At 55.4% G+C, this 11,236-nt stretch overlaps 4 protein-coding genes across 4 annotated transcripts; 2 read left to right on the top strand and 2 right to left on the bottom strand.

Moving 5' to 3' along the window:
* Positions 1 to 1,227: 1,227 nt before the first annotated feature.
* On the top strand, positions 1,228 to 2,895 carry NGA_0432701 (uncharacterized protein; the record flags this gene model as incomplete). Its single annotated transcript, XM_005853896.1, has 1 exon — positions 1,228 to 2,895. The coding sequence occupies one exon, from the start codon at positions 1,228 to 1,230 to the stop codon at positions 2,893 to 2,895; it is 1,668 nt and encodes a 555-aa protein (XP_005853958.1).
* A 260-nt stretch (positions 2,896 to 3,155) lies between these two features.
* METB (cystathionine gamma-synthase) lies at positions 3,156 to 4,568 on the bottom strand (the record flags this gene model as incomplete). Its single annotated transcript, XM_005853898.1, has 1 exon — positions 3,156 to 4,568. One exon carries the CDS (start codon positions 4,566 to 4,568, stop codon positions 3,156 to 3,158), a length of 1,413 nt encoding a protein of 470 aa, XP_005853960.1.
* A 1,594-nt stretch (positions 4,569 to 6,162) lies between these two features.
* Positions 6,163 to 8,307, bottom strand: NGA_0432301 (cation diffusion facilitator family). The gene is made up of 2 exons (XM_005853894.1): positions 7,355 to 8,307; positions 6,163 to 6,988 (listed from the first exon to the last, which is right to left on the bottom strand). The coding sequence occupies exons 1-2, from the start codon at positions 8,241 to 8,243 to the stop codon at positions 6,432 to 6,434; spliced, it is 1,446 nt and encodes a 481-aa protein (XP_005853956.1). The 5' UTR covers positions 8,244 to 8,307; the 3' UTR covers positions 6,163 to 6,431.
* Positions 8,308 to 8,937: 630 nt separating this feature from the next.
* On the top strand, positions 8,938 to 11,032 carry NGA_0432601 (uncharacterized protein). Its single transcript, XM_005853895.1, has 4 exons — positions 8,938 to 9,141; positions 9,364 to 9,710; positions 9,836 to 10,225; positions 10,423 to 11,032. Exons 1-4 carry the CDS (start codon positions 8,997 to 8,999, stop codon positions 10,696 to 10,698), a joined length of 1,158 nt encoding a protein of 385 aa, XP_005853957.1. The 5' UTR covers positions 8,938 to 8,996; the 3' UTR covers positions 10,699 to 11,032.
* The last annotated feature ends 204 nt before the right edge of the window (positions 11,033 to 11,236 follow it).

Raw genomic sequence — 11,236 nt, 5'->3', positions numbered from 1 at the left:
AATGTCATCTCCCAATGACTGAGGCCCGTGGTGATGGCTGTCAAGGCCCTGTCTTGGCACTTTATTTTGGCTTGCACGGCCCGCCGTGCCGTTTCCGAGAAATCCATGGCAAACGGACAGAAATCATGATAGCCTGTATAGGTCGCGAGGCTATCCCACGTGGATTTAAAAAAATTGCTGGTAGCGTCCAGGGTAGACCCCCAGGAGGTTTGGGGGGAGGCGGCGGGCAGAAAGAAAAGGACGACGAGGAGAGGGAGACTGTACAAACAGGGGGAGAGGCGTGACCGCGGGGATTCTGGTGGTTTCCGTGGAGCAACTCCCGTGAAGGCCATCAAAATATCGAGCCAGCCGACGCGGCACCGGGACGGCGTTCACCTTGTACCTCCTAGGATGCTCCCAAGCTCCTTAAAGCCTCGTCCGGGCGCCCGCCTCCAATCCCACGCACCGCGCCGTGTCAACCGATGATAAAACCTAAAATCATGAAGAGGACCAACGTGACGTGAGAGAGGGACACATTTCTCCGCCACCTGTGACGGCCCAAGTGGGGCGTGGGAAGGCGGAATCCAGCGAGGACGTGGCCCACCCCCCCCGTAGGCAGGCTGCATCGTGGAGACCATGGCTTTTGCGATACAAATTGGGAAAGTTTCATGCTGAGATGACTCGTAAAGGGTGGCCTCGCCGTGAGAACATTGCGAGCACCAAAAATCGCAGGAACATGGCCTTCAATGTCATTCTACTATGACTTCGATGGCCGGAGGTTATGAATGGCTGAATATGCGGCTGGGGCAGACATTTTTCACTCATCCATTTTTTTTCCCTTCTATTCCCTACACCTTTTCGATATAGGGGTAGGAAAACATGGTATTTCGTGTAAAATTACCATTGCCGTCCTCGGCGGACGATGTATTTATGGACGAGGAGGGCGTGCTAATAGACATCACGAGTCCAGTCCCATGGGGAGGTACGAAGTCTGTGACCACAGAGGAGACTTCGATTAACTTGCCCGTGCGAGAAATAGAAACATGCGGCCTTGCCTACTTTCGATATCAGTTGAAGAGACAGGCGATCGAGGCAGGAGAGGCAGGGAGCGGAGGCTTTGATCCATGTAAACGCCTCAGAGACGAGGCCGAAGGGGAGGAGGAAATAGGGGAGGGCGGGGAGGGCGGCTCGGATGACACGACATTCCGGTTTCCCAAGAAGACCCTGACACCTAAGGATGTGAAGAAGATGGATTACTACGAATTGTTGGGCTTGGGGCATTTATCAGCGACGGAGGTCGGTCCAGACTTATTGAAGAAAGCATACCGAAAAGCGCTCCTTCTGTACCACCCGGACAAGACTGGTCGCGGAGATCGCGACGAGGTCTTCATCGAGGTGCAAAAGGCGTACGAAACGCTGAGCGACGGACGCAAAAAACGCGCGTACGATTCGGAGATGAATTTCGACGAGAGCATCCCGACGGGAAGGGAGAAGGGTGACTTTTTCAAGGTGTATGGCCCTGTCTTTGACCGGAACGCCCGCTTCGCCGTGAAACGGCCGGTGCCAAATCTAGGTCGGGAGGACAGCAAAATCGAGGACGTGTACCGGTTCTACGACTACTGGGGTCGATTTGAAAGTTGGCGGGATTTCAGTTTGAAGGCGGCGGAGGAAAACGATTTCCATGTGGAGGCCGCCGGTTCCAGGGAAGAGAAACGATGGATGCAGAAGGAGAACGACAAGCTGGCGCGGGCCATGAAAAAGGAGGAGTACAAGCGGTTGGCCACCCTGGTGGAGAGAGCACGGACGGCCGATCCTCGTTTGAAGCGGGCGAAGGAGTTGGAGAAGGAGAAGAAGGAGGCGATCAAAGCCGCCCGAACCGCGGCGGCGCGGGAACGGGAAGTGCAAAGGCGCAAAGATGCGGAGGAAGAGACGAAGAAGAAGGAAGAGGAAGAAGCACGGTTGAAAGAGGAGAGAGCGCGGGCGAAGCTGGTTCGGGACCAAGCCAAGAAGAGGATGCGTAGTGCCCGAAGTCGGTTTCGCGCCCTGTGCAGCCTGTTGCACCGCCAAGAGGAGGAGGCCGTGGGCGAAGAAACGGCGGGACGAAGGGTGGTGTCGGTCGAGGAGGAGGATTTCATGTTCGAGCACGTGGACGTGATGGGGATGGAGGAGGCGGTGGCGGCCTTGGAGGGGGTACCGTACGTCTACCAGGCGGAGCCGGACGGGCCATCCCCCCCCCCGGCCCGGGTATCGCCTGCAGGGGTGGCACGCGTCACCGCGATCGTGGAGCGGGAGCGCCAAAAGAGACGGGAGGCGAAACGGGAGGAGGAAACAAGCAAGGCCGCGTCTGGACTCGCCCACGCGTCGGCTGAAAAGGACGGAGGAGAGGAGTCCTCCCCGAAGGAAGCGGCGTGGACCGAAGAGGAGCTCGGGGTGCTGGCCAAGGCAGTGGTGCGCTTCCCCGCGGGCACGCAAAAACGCTGGCAGTGCATTGCCGACTATTTGAACCACATGGTCCGGGGCGCGTCTTTGCGGAGCAAGGAGGAATGCATCAAGCAGTACCAGGTCGTTCAGGCAGGGGTCAGTAAGAGCCGCGTGGTGGCAGCCACGGGGGGCGCCGGGGCGGGGGGTGGAAGCGAGGGAAGAAAGTCGGGGAAGACGGGGACGAGCAGGGGGGAGGACAATGGAAAGGCCGTGGCAAGCGGGGATGGGTGGAGTCAGGAGCAACAGAAGCAATTGGAGGCCGGGCTCGTGACTTATCCTGCCAGCATGGAGAAGAACGAAAGGTGGAAGAGGATATCGGAGGGCGTGCAAGGCAAAAGCAAGAAGGAGTGTGCAGAACGCTACAAGGCACTGCGGGCGGCCGTGGCGAAAAAGAAAGAGGAAGCAGCCGGCGCGAAAACCCAGCCCCTCAAGTAGAAAGGGAAGCGGAGGGTACGAGGAGGATGGTACGGGCTACAAAATCTCGCCATTGGGGACAGAGGGACTGCTCGTGCAGCAATTTTGCAAAGAAACCAGCATGCGGACGCAACGTGGTTGTGAGGCGACACCAGACGGTCGCCACTGTCCAGGCGTCCGGCAGTCAGACCTTTCTCTTCGAATTTTCCACTTTACATCCCTGCATTTCTTTCTGCCCTGTGATTGCTTCTATCTCCTTGCTATCTCCTACGCTCGTTCTCCTACCCGCCTGTCAATCCGGGCGGGAAGTATTTCTCACGCGCCACTCCTGTCGGTATGGGCCGTCGGGCCGAGTCTAACGCCACCTCGAAGACCTTCTGAAGGTGTTCGAAACTCTCCAATCCCACCGAGACCCGTACCAAATTTGGACAGACGCCGTGGCGGCGGGCAAAATCCAATTCGTAGTAGTGGGCCAAGAGGGTGTAGGGGCAGGCCAAGGTGAAATTGGTGCCCAGAGAGGGGCCTTTGAACACATCCAGGGCGTCATAAAAGGCCGTGGGAGACAGGCTAGGGCTCAGGGACACGGAGAATAGACCGCCATAGCCTCCTTCTGCCCGCTTGAATGCGTCGTATATCGCCCGTTGCGTCCGGCTGGGGTAGAAGACCTCCGCAACCCCTGCTTGGTTTCCCAGCCACTCCACCAACCGGCCCGTGGTCTCGTTGATTCTCCGAGAACGTTCCTCAAAATCCCTCGCGTTCTCCCACACCACCCGAGCGTCCTCTTCGTACAATTCTGCGTCGTTTCCTCCCTCCATCGTCTCCATCGCCGTCCTTAGCCCCCCGTACAGGGGGGACGCACGGTTCAGCACCAAGCTGCCGGCCATCACGTCTGATTTTCCGGAGAACAACTTGGTCAGGCTGCTCACGCACATGTCCACTCCCCCCCCGGCACCCCCCACGCGCATCAAATCCACGTTGTGGAAATTGGAAATGGTGTCGTCCACGACCACAGGGAAACCATAGCGACGTCCCAGCGCCACCAACCGGCTCAGGTCCGGGTTCTGCAACAAGGGATTGCTCGGAAATTCGGTAAAGACCGCCATCACCTCCTTTTTCTCCAAAAGCTCTTCCAACACACTCAAGTCCCGTGCATCCCCTTTGCCCAGAAAATGCACCCCGTGGGCATTCCATTCTTTCCGGAGGCAGATCTTCAGAGTATCCAAGTACGTGAACCCAAACACAACCACCGGCCGCCCCGGACGCGCCTGACGGCACATATTAAAGGCCATGAAAATGGCGGCCATGCCTGTGATGGTCAAATGTACGTCAACCATGTGTTGCCCTGTCAGGTCCGCTATCCGTTCCCGCAGTCCCCGACGATAGCAATCGGGCACGGCGGCGCTCGCCGTCCTAGCGCCCGGGGCACAGGACGCGGATGGCCGGGGGGAGGTTGGAAGACCATCCAGCAAGGTGGGAACGGGGTGACCCAGGCACGCCAAGACCCGGGCCGCTTTTCGGGAGGAGAGGATCTCCCCGCTGTGCTGCCAATAGGCCTTGGCGTCCTTTGCGGCCATGGCCGGGAAGCTCACCACATGCGTGTCCAGGACACCCAAACTATGTATCCCCACGGGGAACCCGGGCTCGTGCTTGTGAGCCTCCAGCAAAAATCGCCGGCACCGTTCCGCGGACCCCATGGAGGGAAAAGGTAGGGCCTCCACTATTTCGTGCCCGGCCACTGCCCCGCTTTCGACCGCACCAGCCTTCCACAAATCAACCAGTTGCTTGACAAAGGGGTGGTAGACAAAACGTGGATAGCCCAAGAGCATTTTCTCTGTCACATCCACGTCTCCTTCTTCGTATCCCACCACGTGCTGCCATTTGGGGAGGGCGACTGACACCGCATGGTCGTCCAAAGGTATTGGCATGCCTAAGGTCTTCCGGAGCTCCGCATCGGTTTCATACCTTTCGACGCTCAGGTGCTTACATAAGACCCCTACGTTTAGGAACGATGGTGACAGTGATGAGGCCGATGATGGCCGGATAGACCGTCTTCCGCGAGATGCCGCTTTCAGGCCTTGCCGCCTTAGAAAGACCTGGCGAAGCAGCAACTTCATGCTGGTGCCCCGCCCCGGCCCTTGTATCCTGTATTGTATGGTTTGTGTTAAAAAAGAAGTCGATAAACGATTGTGTCCCCCGGACTGTCTTTAAATTCAGTCCCCATCGTCAAAGCTTGCACCTTGGTAAAGGTGAGAAGTATGAGTACGGTATGATCTTTATAAGTTCATCCCTGCTCCGTCTAGTTTCCGAAGACAGCAGTACCAAATTGCTGTCACCACGGAAGAAAAAATGGAGACATCCACTCTACAATGTACTCCTTTTTGCTCACTTGTGGACAGACGCACGCAAATGTGAAGCCGCCATTGGCGAACCACTCGGTTTTTAATGCCATCAGGTTGATGTTGACGCCATCATAACCATGATTTCCTGGTGCCAAGACACCTGTGGCCAGGATAAAGCCATTGTCAAGCAGGGAAACGGTTACCCCTGAACTCATCCGATGACGAGCAAAATTGTGCAGACTTTCTCAAATGTTTAAAGGTTTTAGGCAGAAAATGTTATAACCAGCAATAGCTCGCTTTTGCTTTGTGTCATACGTTTCGCATGCCGGGGCTGTCCTTGCTGCCCTATACAAGCCATTTCCTTCCTTTTTCGTACTTAAGTATTCTTTAAGGCTCCGATGGAAACCTAGGCAAGGTATGCGTACTTTTAAAGTAAAGAGTGTAACCTTTCAATGATATATTTTACCATGCCTGAAGTGAAGTCTGATACTTTCTGCCAGCACGGAGGTCGAACAGTGCGCTCCTCGGCCCATACACACATCCTGATGGTAACAACAGCTACAGTGTTTGATCGATGTACTGCGTCAAACGCTGCCTAGTATCAAGGAAGATTATCTCTCTATAGCCTTCTAATCTATGGTGCCGGTGATTGGTGTCGCTTTGGAAGCGTCTATATTCTCCAAGGGATGGGCCGTGTGAGGGACGTGAGCCCAAAAAGAATGAAGCTTCTTTCGAATACTTCCCTGTCGTTTCTTTCACTCCAACTTTTCCCTCGCATTGTAATACGCGTCCGAGTATTTTTCCAAGAAGATTCATCCTTCCTGCGACACTGAAGTTCGACAAGCATCCAACAGCCCAAAATCAAAGGAGACAGTACTGCAGACAAACCATTAGTTCTTTTTCTTAAGTTTCAAATTGTCTTAGACAGCCACAAAAAGCAAAAGGTTGCTGGCAAGCACTTTTTGAACTCCTTCACAGTCTGTTTGTCGTGTTTACTTGTGCATAATTGTCCACGAAAAAGTTTCAATATACGTGTCACGTTCCACCAGACACTAAGTGTGAAAACACTGCGGCTCCATGATTTTTCGTCCCTTTTCATCGAGATCATGCATCACTAGTGTCCTCCACCCCACGCGATTCTCGACAGCCCTCTGCCATTCATTCGCCTCGCCTATGTACATTTCTTCTCCCGCCCAACTCCCCTACACCCCTCACGTCCTATATTTTATGTTCATTGTAACCCCGCACCTGATAGTCTACATGCACAAAACACCGTTCCACGAAACTTTGCTGCTCCACCTTCTGCTGCAGCCCAAGCGCGATGTCGTGCGCTTCTTTGACATTCATATCCCAAGGAAGTACAACTTCCAACTCCACCAAAAAATTCGGTCCAAAATGATAAGCCCTGATGATATCCAGCTCCAACTGCGCGTGATGCTGCCCGGCCAGGTCGCTGATGTGTTCCAGGGTCTCAGGAGGGGCGGAGAGACCGACGATTTTGGACGCGTGGTCCATGCCTACGTGCAACCAGTTGTAAAAAATGAGGCAGGAGATGACGATCGCGCCGATGGGGTCGACGAACCAGGCTTTGGGGTAATAATGGGCCACTGTTGAGGAAAGGACCGAGAAGGAGTTGGTCATGATGTCGTTCTTGTGGTCTTCCGCCAGCGCCTCGGCCGTGCCGCTGACGCCCGCGAGGGTGCTCGAGTACAGGTAGAGGGAGAGTTTGACGCCAACCGCACAGACCATAATGCCAACAGTGACCGGCTCCATGTCTGTGGTGGTGCGAGAAACATTGCGCATGAGAGATGAAAGAGCCGAAACGGGGCAACCAGGGAGGGCGAGAGACCCGAGAGCACCCAGAAAGCTCTGCATCATCTTGGCCAAAGACGGAGACTCTTTGGGCACCGTTCCATGGAGTTTTGTACGATTAGCTAGTAGGCACTAGCGATTGTCAAGTATTGGTACAAATCTCTCGGAAAGCGTACCCAAGCCAAGACGGATTCCCCTTACTCCACTACCTCTGGCAACCTACCCCGGACCTCTCCATCCTCGCATTTCTTCCTACCCTACCACATCCCCATGCACCAACTGAGTCAAACTCCCTCCCTTCTTGATCAACCTCCCTTCCGGCAGCCTACCTAAGTGCGGTAATTTCCCATAGGCAATGGCCAGCACCAAGGTCCCGACCGACGCCCGCAACAGTTCCAAGGCTGCCACACCCATGATGACCGAGACGATGATCACACCCACAGGCTCTATCCGAGACCGACCCGCTGGATAATGCTCGTCGGAGGGTTTCCGCATCCCGTGCTCCGCTACCGAAAGCACTACTTGGGAGATGAGATCCAAGAGAGTGTCGACGAGGGAGGCCAGCACGGCCAAGGACCCTGACCGGAAGGCCGCGTACGCGCTTGCCATGGACAGGAGAACATTGGCACATATGGAGGCGTGCACGGCAAAGCGAACCTTGTTACTCAAGCGCTCTGCTTGTTCGGTTTCGCGTCGGGCTATCACGCAATGATCCTGGCAAGCATGAGGAGGAACATGGCTCCCAGCATCCCCGCTTCCGTACCGGTGGATAATCCCACCATTATTTCCGCTTGTCCACCCATTTCTGCTCAAAGACCCGGCCGCTGCTTCCTCGTCTACTTCCATGTAGCTTCGATAACCCCCGCGACGGACGGGACTGTTGTAGCCGTCCACGATGGAAATGGAGGGTTTGCGGGCCGCATGCTGCCCTGCTTGGTGGCCGTGCGAGGATTGTCCCTCCGCCATCAAAGGTGTTGAAGTGATCTGTGTGAACGTTCCGCCGTTTATTCCTCCATTGTCGTCGCTATCCCGTGCCTCTGCGTGTTTGGCGCTCGGCCCGCCCGCCTCGCCCCCCCGTAAAAGGCTGGTTTTCTCATCGTCCAAGGACAAACGCAAACCTTTACCAGCCCCATTTGCGTAGCCAGGACCGTCAATTCTACTGATCGTCATGCACTCTTGGATAACCAATCCTTCGGAGCCCAGGCCGGTCTCGGGCATGAATGGGTCAGTCTTTCGCCGCCCAGTGCGAGGAAGGGAGACAAGGGAACAGAATCTGTGTGTTGGGAAAACAAGGAAGGAGCTGTGGGTCCATGAACGAGGGCTGAATGTACTGTTAAACTCTAAGAATGGATGTATTCGTCGATCAGGATGTCTCGGTATTGAATAGGAGTTCGTAAAAGGCTAGTTGGGTTGAAAAGCGCCAAGGTGACGGAGAGAGGGGGCCGTTGCCAAGGGGAGGGTCGATTGGTTGAGGGTTAAATATGAATGAATTCCGACGACAAGTGCTTTCCACGAGGTCGTATGGCATACAGTTATGACAAGGGTTTCATTTCCATACTCTACTGTGCTCTTCCGTGCCGGTGTTTTGCACCAAAAGTCCCCCGACCTGAAGGACGTGGGGCTTCATGTATCCACAGCGTCGCGCTGGCATCCGGCGAGACGGTATGGAGGGGGGTCGTGGTAAATAATGGACCCTCACCGCCCGCTTGCATGCCACCGTTCCGTGTCAGGAACAATGTCATGCGCGTACTATGCCTCTCTCCGTTAGTCTACGTGGGCGCGCATGCCATGCCAGCGTTCCGGAGGTCGTTGTGCTGAATTTCCCTCCTAGCTAGGAGGTGCTATCAGTGGTCTCCTGCTCGGCGCCCGACTACTGTCCCGTGTTGATTCAGTCCTCCCTTTTTCTCTCCCAAGGATTGTGTTCTCGGCTAAACGATACAAGGCTTGTTACGCTCGTAATCGGCAGTATTCATGCGAGGACTCTTCATCAGGAAAGAGATGCGGGTCGTTTTGTTAATTGCAGGCCTCGTCAGTTTTCTGGCCGTCGGATCGAGCAGCACTTGCCCCACACCCGGAGACAAGACGCAAATCTCGCGAGCGCCGCGACAAGGATCAGGTACTTTACAAAGTGTGCCATAGCTTGATTGGCCTGATGCTGGGGTCGATTTAAATTTCGTTTTTTGAAAAATACCCCGCCGCCACCTCAATCCCTTCGGGACCTCATTCCTGATGCCGCGAGTGCCACACACCGCAGGCCCTCGGTGCTAGGGAAGTTTATACCTCTCTTATGTCACCATTTCTTGTAACTGTGCTGCACCATGCACATTTTCACAAACAGCTCATCTTCCGCAATGGGTAAGCAGTCGGGGAGGATTGACCCTACCCTTCCGCCAGCAACAAATCGCACACGCCAAGACAGCGACGGTCGTAAAAGGACCTTCAAGCAAAGGCAAAGCCGTCGGAAAAAGAGGGAAGAGCCCCGCGGCCATTGATGCCGGTGAAGCATATGCCACGGCCGTGCGTCGAACTCTTTTGGCGGTGGGCGCAGCCTTCGCGTTTGGATTTGGGCTTTGGTTCATGGAAGGTCGACAGCCGGCGATGGAATTTTTTGCCGGGTACCTGATTGAAGAGTCCTTAAGCGTTGATAACATCTTCGTCTTCATCATGCTTTTCGAATATTTCAAGGTAGGATTGGGAAGGTGGAGGGGAAGGAGGGAAGAAGAACAGGACAGGGAGCAGTGTGGCGGCACAGGGCCTTTCCTAGACGCCCACGCCCACGCTGTCCCTCTCTGTCTCCTTCCCTCCCTTAGGTCCCCATTGAATATCAATCGCGGGCCCTTTCGTGGGGAATCATGGGGGCCGTGGCCATGCGGGGCATCATGATCTTCGTAGGGGTGGCTGCCATTCAACGTTTCCGGTGGGTAGTCTTGCTCTTCGCGGGGGTGCTGCTCGGGAGTGCCTTTAAACTGCTGGCGGAGGTGGGGCACGAGGGCGGGGAGGAGGACCTGAGCAACAATCTGCTGGTGGCATGGGCCAAGAAATTGGTTCATGCGGTGGACGAATACGACGGAGACAATTTCTTCACGCGCAGGAACGGGAAGCGTTACGCCACCCCCCTTTTCATGTGCTTGATTTGCATCGAGCTCTCCGACTTCGTCTTTGCCGTCGATTCCATACCGGCCGTGCTGGGGGTTTCCAAGGTAAGGGCCATGGCCCTTCTCTTCGTCCGGCGGGTGGGATGCCTCGGATCGCTTTTTTCCCGTGTCTCTTGTCGCCCACCTCTTTCGCACGTCTTCTCCCTTCTTTGTCACAACGGGAGTCAGCCAGCCACCCTGCATCTTCGCTTTGCCAGGATCTCATTGTGAAAACTCCCTCCCTCCCCCCTCCCTCCCCCCAGGACCCTCTCATCGTCTACTCATCTAACATCTTCGCCATCATGGCCCTGCGTTCTCTCTACACGCTCGTGGCCACGGCCGTCAACAGTTTGGAATACATCAAGCCTTCCGTCGCCCTGGTTCTGGCCTTTGTGGGCGGGAAGATGGTCGCCGAGTTCTTCCACGTGGAAGTCCCGATCTCTGTCTCCCTGGCCGTCGTTATGTCCCTCTTGGGGGGAGGGATCGGTCTGAGCTTGCTGAAGCAGAGGGTGCTTGCGAGGAGGGATGTTTCGGGGTAAGGGAGGGGGTGCGCGGGAAAAGCGGGTGGAGGCGGGGGGCGACGCGGAAAACGGTCGCGCGGTGTACAAATCGAGATAGGGAGAGACCGTGGGGTCATGCGATGTCGTGCACGGTGCGCTTGTACGGTACTGTAGTCTATTAGACTCTGGTCTGTGAGGCAGACAGTGGCGATGGATGAAAAAGGGGGAAGGCTCTGTAGTATCTGACCTCGTTACGTGCAAAATAACCACACAGAGAAGTCAGTGGTGCAGAGGTAATAGTGATAGGATCTTTGTACGAAACTCGTGTTAGTATTTTTAAACGAGCAAATAAAGACAGGTGTGTGCATGCATACCATACGGTATCCTGATGGGTTGACCGATGGATTCTTTTCATTTACTGCCCCTGCACATCCAGCCACCCCGCAAAGGTTCCTCTGCTTCTCTTTCATACTTTTTTCTTTCCTCCTCCATGTTTCTCCTCCTGTACCACGACTGCCCGTACGTTTTTTCCGCCTCCCTTAACCACGCTCGCTCTATCGCTCGTGTGGAGAGCAAT

The sequence above is a fragment of the Nannochloropsis gaditana genome (assembly GCF_000240725.1).
Source record: "Nannochloropsis gaditana CCMP526 unplaced genomic scaffold scaffold690, whole genome shotgun sequence".
Taxonomy (NCBI): domain Eukaryota; class Eustigmatophyceae; order Eustigmatales; family Monodopsidaceae; genus Microchloropsis; species Microchloropsis gaditana.
The sequence above is the reverse complement of the archived record's forward strand: the minus strand, read 5'-3'. Positions and strand labels throughout refer to the sequence as shown.